Raw genomic sequence first — 14,535 nt, 5'->3', positions numbered from 1 at the left:
AGCTACTACACTGCCCTTACTGTGGCCATGATATAGCAGAGACCTATGTAGACAAGTCTACTCTGTGCTGCAAGAGAATAATCTCAATAAAAAAATATGAAGTTCAGAGAAATAATCATAACCCATTTCATTCACTTTTTAAAACTGTGCTTTTTAAAGAGTTACACCAATTCAGAAATTCATCACTCAGTGTCACTGTTACTAACTCCTGAGGCTTAAGGGTGCAGTCTAAGCAACAGATGCAAGAGATGGAGCAGCTTTCACAGATCTAATTCAGATATTATTTTAAAAATTGCCAGCTTTGCAAGTTTCAAAAGCAACCTTGTAAAACCTGAATGCAGTTCAGTTTCTGCCAGCCACATTTATATTCATTTGCACCTCTACAATCCCAAAGAGCAGTATTTAATCCTCAAATTGAAATCAAAGTAATTCCACTTGATGCAAGAGCTGCAGTGGAACGGGACTGCTACCAGGGAATCCTCATATGGTAACGTATTATTATTACTCTTAATTTAGTGTTTTGTCTGCCAAGTTCATTTGTGAAAGATTTGTTAATCAAAAAATTATAAAAATTTTCAAACATCTTATTGCAGCCTAGTCCATTTAAAAAGACTAGAGTTACTTTTCATAACACTCATTAATACCATGATTTTTGAAGAGTATAAATTATATTAAAAATATATTTTTCATAACAAAATAGGTTTGGTARAGGCTGCTGCTACTGCTTTGGTAAAGGCTTCTTTTACAGATGCAATATTGTACTCCAGCTGAGCGGCAGGGAAGGGAAGGTCTACTCTAGCCCTGGATACCTACAACAACAGTAAGTGCAGAGAAACATGGAAAGAGCTCATCTTCTYCCCCAAACCCGACCAGGAAAAGGTCAGGTCTTAATTCTACACCCTGCCTGGTCTCCATCTTTGATTTARTGAAACAAAAAAGCAAAACCAGTTCTTAAGTGATTTTGTGAAATGCGGTAATCTGTCATCATCATCTAGATGGAGAGTCCATACAATCCCCTTCARAAGGCCAGGAATTTAAAAAAAAAAMAMAAAAAAAAAAAMCATGGGCACATTATTTCAAAGGTATACAGTACACGTCTTCATGATGTTCTATTGTACTACTCTAAAGAAAAAAAATGAAATTTGAGAAAAAAATCCCCATTTAATGCACCGATTCAGAGGTGCCATGAAACATCTATTCCAAAGCCCAYAATTAACAGCTGCACTGGAAGTCTGTCTGGTTGGGAGAGTGTTCTTCCTTATTCACATCAAAACAAAAAGTAATGATATCCAAAAGACTGCTAGCCAATTTTTTTTCTCCTTTAAGTCTCTTCCTTCCTACACATAACAGTACAGAATCTAAGAAATTATTCTCTTTCAAACTTCAATAATTCTGCTCAACTCATCAATGAAGTTTCATCCCTCCTACAATTAGAATATTTTCAATCTATTTCTGTAATTAGTACCTCTAAACAAGATGAAAACAAAGTATTTTATTTTTTAGATTTCACAAGTCCTTTATCTGGCAGATAACCAAACATSCTAACGAAACAGGAGCTTTCCTTAACTAAATTTAATAGATTGCTTTCTTCTCACCATTTCTGTGTGTAAGCATTTCTCTCAGCTCTTCGTGGTCACATGGATGAGTGAAATCAAACACACTGTGCCCCGTCAACTCRAACTGTAAAAATAAGCAGTACAGTGAGTCTAACTTTTTATATTCAAATCTGTAAAAAGTTGATACRTTTTTGTAAATCTTAGGAAGTGTCAATATTTCACCTGAGTAAGTCCCATACACTTGTTCACATTTTCAGACATGTAAATCATGTCCCCATCTTCAGAGAGAACCATGACAAATCCATCAAGAGCTTTTAAGTAAAAACAGTTCAGCTCCTTCTCCATTTTGGCTTCTGTCTCCAGCTCACCTATAAGAACCCACACACTTTTGTGAGTAAACATCAGTCATTCTTCACTTACCATGAGGAATGATGTCTGGCACCGGTCTATAAGGAGTCAGTCTAGTAGGATTATTCAAACACACAGTTATTCACTTATCTAAGTGACCAATTAAAATCTTCAAGGTCTGGCAACGATACCGCGAATTACAAAGTTAGAGCGAGGTTAAACCTCTGTACTTTCTACATACACCAATAAACCCTTAACCTTGAGGAAAAGCATAAATACGATTGTCTATCTCAAAAAGACATTGCAACCTTCTCTCAAGGTCTCCCTTTTAAGAATATGTCTACGATACATAAGAGTACTTTTGATGTAGGCAGGCACACATATAGGCAGGCACACAATAAGTAGTACAGTGTCCATGACACACGAAACAGATGCTGCTTCATAAGCTAGCTCACATAAACCCATCTGCACAACTGCAGGAATGACTGCAACAAGGGAGACGCTGCCTCGGCTAACCTCACCCTCAGTGGAGAACAGGGTGTTCATCAATGAAGATCATCCACAGGTAGCTAGGCCAGCTTTGCCCCTGCCATCTGCAGTTTAGTAAAGCACAGTTCTAACCTGTTTTTCTAGGAGAAGGCAAGCTTTCATGAAAGAAACCTCACTTTGGGAAAGGGGTTGCAAAGCTGAAACTCTTAAAATGGCACTGTGGCTCWGCTTACTTAAGCAGCTAATATCCTAAGAATAGATAGGGAAACCTGTGTCGAAGTTTTTCCTGTGCCTTCACTAATAGCCTCTTTCTAGTGGAAGGTCTCAAAGCTACTATTAATTTTGGGKTTTTTTTACATTGCTAATAGGCTTAAAAACCCAGCTTCAGTATACATGCAGCCCCCTTCTCCAGATCCTGTGGACAAGTTACCCGCTTACCAGCATCCAGCAGCTTCCTCATCCTCAAGTAGCTGATGGTCAGTCTCATAATCGAGGCCTTGTCGAGGTGAGCACTCACGGTGTGCGGCAGAGGCAGCTGGTGGGCAAGTTCATAGAACACCTCAGATTCCTTGCTCCTTCGGCAGCGGGCTGCATCTCTTGATTTCTCCTTTCTGCGTTCTGAACTTATCCTATATCAGTAAAATTTGGGGTTAATATACAGCAAACAAATAAAAAAAACAGGGTAGGAATGTCTAATATAAGTCAAAGTTGAAACTATATAAGCTGCCCAGTAGCCAATAATCTGCTATTAAAGTTAAATAATTTAGAGCTTCATTTCTAAATCTGATTCTGTCTCTATTCTGTATCGGTATAGATATTTCTGCAACTATCAGGCTTTACCACAGTTAGACTCCAAGGCACAAAGTCCTCCAACAACAAAAATCAGTTCTTTAAAAAAAAAAAAAAAAACACACCCACAGCTATCTATATACACTGGATCTTCTTTAAGTCTCWATCATCTCATACTTGACTGCTGCTCTCCAGCCTCCAAATCCTGTTTACTTCCCTTTTTTCCTACCAACCCCTGAAGTCCATTCAAAACACTACAGCTTAGGGTTATTTCCAGTATGATGCTTCAGTAATATCACATTCACCCTCCAAATTCCTCCATTAGCTATCTCAGTCTTCACRTGCTAAGCTTGTCATCCTTACAAAGCCCATTAACAAGTCAGGTACATATAGATATTGACTTAACATAGGGTGTCTATAGCTTTTCAGRCATTCTCAGAATTACTTTCCCTATTCCCTTCTACCATATAGCCCCCTCCCATGATCTCTCCGATGCTGGAAATGTCCCTATTTCTAGTGGAAGAAACCTCTGCCTCTATTAAACTCCTCTCCCCCAAAAGGCATGAAGCAGGCGGCACCTTGCTAACAGCAAGCACRGAATCAACTATGATTTTCTGATAGTCGCTAATCCTGGTATTTATGCAGTTTATTATTCCTCCTCCCTGTACCCACACSAGGTCACATGTTTGTTTCATGCATCTGTCACGCTCTTTTTAAACTAAGCATTTTGAGAAGGAACTCCGCGTTTTTCTTATGTTTGCTCACAAAGAACTCCATGCTGGTCTGGTCCCTGGGGAAGAAGAGTCCCTTGCAATTAAATGTGCTTTTAGTTTAAAATAGACGATGCAAAAACATAACTTTTTAGTTTCAGGTTTTCTTTCTATACGTGGATGTCTGCATGCATGTTCCTTCATTTTACATTTACTACAACCATCGTTTTTATCGTGATCTGTAGAGTTATCTTTCTTTTTCCATTTACTTACATGAGAATGCAAGATAAATATATGCCTACAATAACTTCTTTTCTAATGCAAAGTGTATGTTTTTATGATAAAGAGATCAAGTATTATCAGCTAAAGAAGAAACAGGTTTTTTTATGCTGCAATGTAACTACTACCACCAAACAGTTTAAAAATAAGTTATTCCTCAATAAGATTAGGATGAGGCCAGGCATTATAACCATCAAATTCTCTTACATATATTTATTATATATACAATRTATTATATAAGTACTATATAATTATAATACATATCATAATATATCATATATTATTATATAATGACTATATATCATATAATTCTTAGATTTATATATTAATTATATGTATAATTAATATATGTTTATATATTAATATATTTATATATAACAATATATAAAAACTTTTTTTAGAACATACGCTGTGACTGTACTAGAAATGACACAGGAACATGACTCAGTAGCTGATTTTACCTGGGAAACCAAGTGATTCTGACTACGTGGAAGCAGTGAATTACTTGCATAAAGCAGGACATTTTAATCCTTTGCCTACTGTGGTATTTACAGTTAAAAAAAAAAAAAAAAAAAAAAAAAAAAAAAAAAAAAAAAAAAAAAAAAAAAAAAAAAGGTGTAGCTCATGCAACAGTATGCCCGTGACAGTACTATTAAGACTGATAGTAGAAGCAAGAATGCCGTAGTTTAAGAAAGTTGTTAAAAGGACAAAGTAAACTGACAGTATTTCTTCCAAAAGTAGCTTATTTTCCCCTAACTTCATGAAATTAAGGCATCTTCATCCTTCTATCCCTCCGTCACTGCTGACACTAGTAAGCTTTAAGCTGCTTGCGAGTTCTTAGGAAATAAAAATATAAAAAAAAACACACCAGATTACTATATTTCTATGTAATGAGATTATATCAGCATAGCATGTAACAGTAAAGGAGGTCTTTGGAAAACTAACAGGTATTGAATATGTGGAAAAAAAGGACTTAAAATAGTCCTATAGTCCTATCAGTTTATCTGAATGCAGTTTGTATTTCTTAAAATGAAAGTATAAAATAACTGCTGATATTTTCCTATTTTACAGATTTCCACACATTCTGTGAGGTTAGATGTTCCTGCTCTAGTAACAGTGACCGTGGGCTGACAAGCTTGAGGCTTCCCTATATACAGGTACACTCTGAAACACTCATTACTAGAGTCTGACATGTAAAAACACTGAAAAAAAAATTTAGCTATGTAACCTGATGGATTTAACATGGCTGAAATCAGGCCCCCAAATATCTTGTACCTGAGTGGAAAATTCAGGGTACAGGTGAACGTATAGGTTCTCTTAGGTCTCTTTCTTGGACTCATGTTATTTCTCAAAATATGGGTAAAATGAGTAACTACACTTCCCTAGATTCACCTTTACATCCCTGATGATAAGCATCTTTTCCAAATACTCATTCAAGATCCCTTCTAATTAAATGTCCTCATAGTACAGAAACTCAGGAGATTAACACTTGAAATAATTTTCTTCCAGCTGACTAAATGCCTGTAGTTTTATCATAGCTGCCTTTTCAAMAACAAGAAAGTCAACAGGTTTTGGCAATAATACAGTGCATTTCAAGACTAAATGTTTAAAAGACTTTTCAAGACTAAAAGTTTAAAAATAACAATGCATGTGGAGAAGGACAGTGCAGGAGATGGATCCAATCCTCACTAGTTGGAATTTCAGCCCTCTCTCACATTTTATTTATGAAGGATTTATATTCTCATAAATCTCAGATATTTTCTAGATTTACTTTCAGCAGACAGAAAAGTCAAAATTCCATCCAGTCACTGAATTATTACGCAGTTCAATTATATAAGAAAATCAATCTATTGGATTTTTTTTCTGATTTTACAACAGGCAAAACTGAAGTAACAATCAAAATGTTAGTACCGAATGCTGATGTTAAGTGACAGACTAATCTCCCTATTACTTATTACATATTTCCTTTCTAGAAAGGTTTCCTACTATATAAGATAAATATTTAAACATTTTAAATATTTATTTAAATAGCAGCACAGCGGTTTGCTATGCTTTTGTTTAAAACTAAGCTGTAGCCAATCTGAGTAAGAACTAACAACCTAACTAGGAAGATCAAGTACCAGCTTCAAAGACTGTTTCCTTAATGGATTAAATTAATAGGGAAAAGGTCTTTCACAAGGGAGGTGTGTTTAATGACCAACGGAAGTCTGAGCTGTCTCACTGTGGGATGTCACCAGAGGGGGAAAAAAAGAATATACATATATTTTATACATATATGTGTATAAAATATATATATTCACCCACCTTTTAGGGTTGCAAGTACTCTAACCTTTGCTACTCCCAGTTAAAATGAAGTAAATTAAAGTGTTTTGCCTCCACTGTGTGGGGGAACACATGAGKAAAACTGAGCAGCACAAGATGTGAAAACTAGCACTGGCATCAGATGGTCTAAGTTACATATGTTAAAGATATTTTCTTAAAACCTACCTATGTTTAAAAAGTAAGTAAATAAATAAAAGCCTTTACTACAGAAATATAATTCTGTAAAGACAGCAAGAACATGAGTTCCATTTAAAATAAATCCCAAGCTTCTGCTTTTTCACATGAAAGAAAACAACTTAAATATTCTATCATCAATGCCCATGCTAGGCAGGAAATTGCATGAATTTTCAGGTATGATGTTTCCTAYGCAACTGCAGTGCTACACATTTGTTTCCATTTTGTTTTTTTTTTTTTAACCACAAGAATACAGAAGCAGAGAAGCAATCTCAACCAGGATATGCAACTACAGCTCACAAAAAGCAGTGATTCAGTAAAAAAAAGAAAAAAAATAAATCCAGTATCTGGCACATTCTTATATATGTAGGAGATGTTCATGTAAAATAGCTGAACAAACATCTGCGTTGCAAAAGAGATCAGAGTTAGAGACCTAAAGCAAAACAGTATTTAACCACCAGGATCCACTACAGCTGGACTGAACTAGACTGAAGGATATTACCCAGGCTCGCTGCCCAAACTGGAAAAGGTTTTAAAATCTGGTGAGCTGAATATAAATAAAGCATTATTTTTTATATATATAAAAACCCTTTACAACAGGTTTTTGCAGCAAGTAGAAATTGGCCCAGCAGCCTTGAGGACAAAGGCAGCCAACAGCAGCCATCCCCATACCGGTTACGGATGTAACATAGCCTTTGTACCCGCGTGTGTAATTCCTGTAATTGGGATGGCGTGAGCCGTCCTGGCCAGTTAAACCTGGGCACCACATCAGCCCCCAGCACCCAAACAGCACAGATTTCTAGAAGCCAGTCCCCAGTGTTTTGGATATAGCCTGACGTGCTCCTTTTCTCACAGGCARAACTATTCAAGCACCATACTTAAAGATAACCTGTTCCTGCTTATTCGCCACTATTCACTTAAACAGAAATCGAACTCTGGAAAATATCATTAGTAACCAATAAATTTCAACTTTAAATTACTGGCTAGCATAAGAATGAGTCAGAGGACAGATCATAAAACATGTAGCACACTGACTTCTCCATCCAGTTTCTTAAACCACTGCACACTAAGTAAAATTCTACAGATGTGCACACAATATCATATTGCCACAAATAACTGATCTCTCTGTCATTTTACTACTGCTTCGTTTTCTATCCTTCTACTTGCACATTTTTCATAGTAAATTGCTGTCTCCCCAATCAGTTTTTTCCCCTTTATATATTTTCAGTTTCCCATGTAAAATAGCTACTGCATGTGTATTAATTTAGTCTCCTACAACTTCCAATAGTCATTCACATTTCTAGAAGCCTTTTTTTTTAAAACAATTGAGAGGCCCTGATAAAGACATCTGCTTTTAAACAGTTTCTTAGAAGTACTTATCTTTTTAACATAGAAACAAAATGCAGTCAAAATCAGTGCATCACAAGGCAAGTAACAACATTTCAGTATTGGCCTTTACCTAATTTTCAGTTACGAAATTAATTTTCATTTGCCAATACAAGATTTCATAAGGAATACTTTCACGTTAGATGCACCCTATTCCGAGATAGTAAAACTAATACTGAAAAAAATCTAACTCCCAAACTGAGGCACAAGGACTGRATCCTCTCTGTACCAACACAGCTTTACCGTTTCTTCTTTAATGCCAAGAGAAAAGTCTATTATAGTAAGATAGCTATTATAGTAAGAGTACATATTAACAGTTTATGTCATCACTGCTGGTATTCGATATTACAAACTACATCTGTAAGTGACTTGCATTTAACTTATAAGGTTAAATTAATTCCTGCTGCTCGTGTAAGACACAGTTGTATTTTTATGCCTAGGCTAAAAAAAAGATGCCTCTGCCAGCACCTGGATTAGCTGCAGCACCGACTTTCACACTTGCCTGACAAACTATAACATAGGTTCAGGCTTACGAACAGGGCAAACMGGGTGCACTGCAGTTTTATGAGGGAGATTCAACTTTTGTGGTTTAAGCTCAAAAGGAAAAGCCAAGGAGGGGCAAGGGACCAACTTCATCAGATCTGCCTGTTCACAGGACTAAGTGTTTCATGGCGAGTGCCAGAACACTCTCTGAAATGGAGGAAGACATTTCGGAGCCTGCTTCTGAGCACTCATTACAAATCTGGACCTTCAGTTCAGGAAATCTTCAAGGGACAGACTTTTCAGGGCCATAACATATACATATATCCTCCAGAAAAAGAGAAAGCTGGTTTTGCTCTGCCTTTCCACAAAACGTGTTCAGATAAGCTCTTGGGAAACAGAAATTTCAGCTGCGTTACAGACTGAGCACAAGCTCCCAGCTAACAGCTCCTAACGAGCTCCCCGTGACAGCTTCATTTCTTGCTCTGACATGATTTTCCTTTGAAATATTATTGTCTTCCGCAATACGACAGATTTTATTTACCTTACTTTCTAATCTCTGTAGAGAATTCTTTTGAGAGAAAAGGATCCTAATCTTGTGTGTAATGACAATCTTGTGTGTAATGACAAGCATGTGATTTGCTAGATGAAAGTCTTACTCATTATGAATTAATGAGCATTATGGCCCAGTAATCTAACACAGAAAAAGCAGAAATCCATTGAATATAGTAACAAAAAATTAAAAGAGCTGCTAGATGCAGAAAGTAGCATAACAGTTGAGCACAAAAACAACATTTCTGTATGTAAACTATTAGTTAAATCTCATTTGTTTGTGTATTTCTTCTTAACAATGCAGTTACAGCTACTTTCTTTACATTACAGCAGCTGARTGTTTTTGTAATTTGAATACCAACAAAAAAAGAATAGTGAAAAAGAAGCAACTAACTAAAAAAGCAAGCAGTTCAAACGATGGATTTGCTACTGCACCACCAACTTTCTGCATAAACGGTGCCTTTGAAACACATAGCTCCTTGCAAAACAACAGTGGAGAGAGGTTCCACAAGAGCCCTCGCCATTACACGTTAAACAAGCTGCGCARTAAAAGGTCTTGCTGTAAGAACATAAAGTCTGTATAAAGAGCCATTTTACAAGTAGGCAAGTTACGGCACACAACAAAAAGCCAATGGCAACCTAAGCGCCTGTAGCAAAGCCTGGAACTCCCAAATTTAGTGCCAGGCCATAGCCCCAAGATTACCCTCCATATGTATGAGGCTTTGAACAGACTTGAAAGACACAGACTCTTGATGAAGTAATTTTAGTCTAAATCACGACTTATAGTCAAACTTTTGCTTTATAATCCACTGTGTTCAACCTTTGCAGACTGGAGGCCCGACATTTTTCCCTGAGTGCTTCAGCGCATGTAGTTGACCTTGTCACTTCACCTTTGCTATTTACTAAAAGCCTTTAACAGTATATTTCAAAGTTTYCAAGAACGAATTGAAAAAAGAATTTAAATTACAAGTTTTTGTTCTTCATAAATATAGAAGAATAAACAGATCCATTATGCATGCCAAAAACAGAAAAAAAAAGCTTACATCAATACTAGGAAAAAGAGTCTGAGGCAATTTCAGCACAACATCCAGTAGATGCAACAGTGTGAGACAAGGGCAGAATTCTTCCTTTCCGAGAAATCGAGCACTGAATACCCCAGTCATCAGCTAAATCCCTTCCATTTAAGGGTTCTTAGCCTGGTTCTTAGCTTAGTTAGGAACTAAAGCTATGCATTTAATATTTGACATGGATTAGTTAAAATGTCTTCTACTATTGGAATATACTGTTATTAATTCAAAGGAATATAAATATGAAAAAAAAGAGAGAAAAATCTACAGTAATTCCCTTTCAGCATGCAGGTCCATTTATTATTCTCGGCTGTAAGCAGCATGAAGTTACTTCACAAGAAAGGAGTCCTGGCCTCAAAATTCTTTTGCTTTTTGAAATGTAGACATTTTCACTAAAAGAAAATCAATCCAGTTTTGGTTTAAGCTGAAAGCAARATAATATATTCTGGAAAACAAAACATGTCCTCTTTTTCAGATAACACTTCCATGAAAAACAAATATCCCTTTCAACTGAATTTTAAGGTAGTAAGTTACCTGGGAAAAAGTTTTGCTGCCGTAAATAGACCTGTTTGACACACACAAGCACAGTGAGTCAGTTTCTTCACCTCTTCATTTTAACTGCAGGCTCCATTTTAACTTAATGCAAGTCACAAGTTCTGATGTAACATTTTTCCTCAAAACGCTTTACGTTCATTTTGTACAGCACTGCATTAAACAGGAATTTCATGATTTTTCTCAGTCTACAATACACACTTCTTTTTGTAGTAGATATTTTTAAGGAAATACTGTTGGTCCTTCCTGAAAGAACAGTTCTTCAGTAACAGCAGAGCCATTTTGAATGTTTGGGATTTCTATAGCTCAACATTTTAAAAGGCTGCATTTCTGTACAAGTCTCAGTATTATCAGGCTTAAGCAGAAGGAAACAACAGATTATGCATACAATGAAACTCATCTTTATCAAGGCATTTGTTCTGAGTAAGTATCTTGGACCAGATCCTCAGGCTGGTATGAACAGGCACAGCTTCAATGAACCGCTGCTAATTTACATCAACTGAGGCTCTGGCTGCACATCAAAGAACCCTGAAGTGTTCATCACCTACACAAGCTGCATTAAAAAAAAAAAAAATCACATGAATTCTTTGGATTTCATGTTCATGCTTCTCATCATTTCAGAACTTACTGTTTATAGAGACTTTACTTCACAGCTAAATAATAGATCTCAGCAGATGAAAAGCTTAATCACCTTCGTATCACAATGTTTTGTGATACTTCATGCACCTTTCCTGAATTTTCTGTCAGTACAGAGCACAGAGGCGCTCCTTCTCTCCCAGTCCATTAACTCTCCAGTCCCCTATGTTGTAAAATCCCCAGATTTGGGCTGTTTCAGTGCCACATGCAGCGAGCTGCTCATTGGAAGCTCCTGCACGTTCTTCTATCACCTCTACCAACACGAATGGCCCTTGAGCGAGATCCTACAACTGCTCAAACTCTCCAGGATTCCAAGGGGGAAAGGCTGTTAGGTCTTCAGCATTTGCTCAGGTCAAAATTTATTTCCATATATTACCTAGGTTTGAGACTTGTCGACATCTGCACATACATCTTGGTATGGCAAGATATAAATACTGTTTGAGCTGATGACTTATAATCGAGAACATTCCTTTCTTTGGGACCTTGGCTGGCAACGCGAGATGTGGGAAAAGGACTGCTCTGCTTTCTTGCTAAGATTCTTGCGATATTTTTATTTTGAGGGGGTTTGTGGTTTTTGTTTTTAAAGAAAATGTATAGTAATCTGATCTTTATTTGCATCTCTTTGGCACAACAGTATGACCAGGAAAATCTAGATGCTCTAACACTCCACTGCAGAACCACGCGGTGCCTCCTACCTGGTTTTAAATATGCATGTTCCACAATCACATATAATCACACACTTGGTTGGCCTTCCACATCACCAAGCCCTTACAAATATATTGGGGTAAGATGCTCAAAAGATTTTTTGAAATACACAAAACTGCATAAATTCACAAAATCAGGGGGTTCTGCTCCTTTAATGCRGAAAATCTCATGTGATATGATTTGAAAGAAATTAGCACATAATTAGCCTTGTACAACATGAACACATTCAAGAAATTAATCCATTTTGCTATTTGTCTCATAGGAATCTTGAAGGCTCTTAGATCAAAAACACCCAAAAGTGAACTCATGCATTCTTCAGAACCTCAGAAAGGTTTGGGCTCACACAACAACACAGCTACTAGTTATTAATATTTGTTTTTATGCATTTTGTTATTGTTGCTGCTTCACCATCAACAGACTGCTGGAAACAGTCTTCTGAACTCCACACCACAGGTCAAGGACTTGGAGGAGCAAAGGTCTAAGGCAGCCTTACAGCACGCACAGGAGGAAGCAAGCACCTATATGTAAATGCAAGCTGATACTTTCCTGACTCAAGTTTTCCGCRTGATAACAGAAAGGATTTCTCGCTCCCCTCTTTTAGCAGAGCCTCAAACCGTGTTTTGCAGGTGGCTATGCAGCTTCTCAAGCCTTACGAAGSTTTTAACATCACCTTCACCTAACCTAAACAACCCTTTGCCAGGCATTTCTCAGAAAATGAGGAAGGCAACTCCAGGAGGGAATAAGACACATTATGCACTTGCAGAGATATAGAATAAACCTGCTGCACTTAAAAAGAAAAGCAAATAAAATGGAAAATCATCCTGCTGCTTCCATCAATGTGTACCAATTACAAATGCCCCAACTTTTTTCTCTAATAAAAGCAAACCGAAGCACCAACAGTGCAACATTTTTAAAAGTATCTACAGGAGACAAGTCTTCCACGGCTTTTCTTCATCTGGCTTTCTGCATCTTGCGATCATGAAGAAATACCTCTGCTGCTTAGATCTTTACAGGACATGCAGCAAAAAGTAAATTCTGATCACTTTTATGAAAGGAATTTAAAACTCAAAGAAGTTGCAGGAAATGACAAAAAAAATGCTCTAAAAGAACTCCTGAGCCAAGCCAAACCATCCAGCAAAAGCCGGTTGAGACCAAGTCCTGCGAGCCATAAAGCACCCTGCCCTCCCTCGACCGGCAGGGAGATCCTTCCGCCAAGCTGGAAAGGTTTCCCCTCTTTTTACACCATGTAGGAAGAGCCCCAGCTACACAACWTACTACGGGGTTTTGTACCAGCTTTCAGCTCTGTTAACGGTGGCTCAGTTCCACTGGTGCTGAAAGGAACTGGCAAACAAAAAGCAAGGGGGCACATTCAATTCTAGACATCTCACAAAGGTTTAAGAACGAGCAGGGTTAGCACATCGCCTCTTTCACAACCTGCCACTCAGGACCTAGGCCTCTTGATCAGATTTTGCTGCTGACCAAAGTGGCAGAAATCAGCAGCAAAATCCTGGTCTTTCAAGTCCTGGGTACTAGATATCAAGTCCCAACTACTGGAAACAGAASAGCTCAAGACACTAAGGTCAGAACATTATGTTATCCAACTTAATGTCTCCAATGAGATCCAGCCCGAGCACTCAGGAAATTACTTTTAAAATCTCATTTACCACTTCTCTTTAGCAGTCAGATGATAAGGTATAAGGAATTATAGATATTCCTCCACAAGTGATGATTTCGAACAAGTCCAAGGTTTATTTTTCTAGTGCATCTACAAACCAACTACCGAAGTAACTAGCAAACCTAAATAGCTCCTTTACTTCAAGCAGCGCAAGAATCCCTCCATTAACAGCAAACAGTCCTACTACCTGCAGAGGAGACAACTTTTCACAGCACAAGCCACTCCACTAAAATTTATTAAAAGAATAATGAGGAAAATCATCGCATGTCTAATCAAAAGCCTTAACTTCAAATGAAATGAAATTTAGTAAGCAAATCTATAAACAAGGTTGCTCTATCCATTATATACACCAAGATGTACTTACTGCTTGCAACACGTGGAGAAAAAAAAAAAAAAGCCACAAGCCAGAAGCACATGAAAATGATGCAACTACCAAAGCAGAACAGATAAAACTCAAATAGCCACCGCTACCTAATTGTGTTGCAAAAACATACAGTGCTTAAGATTCCACAAGAAATCAGGTCGGATCTACACAAGTTTGGGACTACATGAAAGAATAGTTTCAACAAATCAAGCAATACTTCTAGTTGGCATTATGAACAGCACATTCATAATATTTCACTTCATAATTACATAAGAGACAGACTGGGTCAAATTCCATAATTTCTGTATCTCACAGCACATAACGAGCAAGCAAAAAAACCTCACTCTACCCAACTATCGATAGCAGAACATTATCCAACTACAGACACAGACAAGGAAAGGGAATTTGGTGATCTTAGCAGCACCAAAAATTAAGGTGCACCACATGCACC

The 14,535-nt window shown here is 37.3% G+C and overlaps 1 protein-coding gene and 1 long non-coding RNA gene across 3 annotated transcripts in view; one reads left to right on the top strand and one right to left on the bottom strand.

Annotated features, from left to right (window-relative positions):
• The window catches only part of HIF1A (hypoxia inducible factor 1 subunit alpha), a 17,184-nt gene extending 14,162 nt beyond the window's left edge, over positions 1-3,022 (bottom strand). Inside the window, exons 1-3 of the mRNA XM_026053729.1 lie at positions 2,832-3,022; positions 1,779-1,924; positions 1,596-1,680 (exon numbers count right to left, since the gene is read on the bottom strand). Of these exons, the coding sequence (XP_025909514.1) occupies positions 1,596-1,680; positions 1,779-1,924; positions 2,832-2,880 (280 nt within the window). The 5' untranslated portion in view covers positions 2,881-3,022. The remainder of the gene's footprint in view (positions 1-1,595; positions 1,681-1,778; positions 1,925-2,831) is intronic.
• The window catches only part of LOC112959670, a 20,094-nt gene extending 5,559 nt beyond the window's left edge, over positions 1-14,535 (top strand). The window contains exons 2-3 of one of the 2 annotated variants that reach the window (XR_003251649.1): positions 5,243-5,328; positions 12,463-14,535. This is a non-coding gene — a long non-coding RNA (uncharacterized LOC112959670). Of the gene's footprint in view, positions 1-5,242; positions 5,329-12,307 lie in introns of both variants that reach the window. The other variant, XR_003251648.1, reaches the window with a different exon arrangement.

The sequence above is a fragment of the Nothoprocta perdicaria genome, unplaced genomic scaffold (genome assembly GCF_003342845.1).
Source record: "Nothoprocta perdicaria isolate Ctin4 unplaced genomic scaffold, notPer1 scaffold_118, whole genome shotgun sequence".
NCBI lineage: Eukaryota > Metazoa > Chordata > Aves > Tinamiformes > Tinamidae > Nothoprocta > Nothoprocta perdicaria.
Note: the sequence above shows the minus strand (reverse complement) of the source record. Positions and strands in the feature narration are given on the sequence as shown.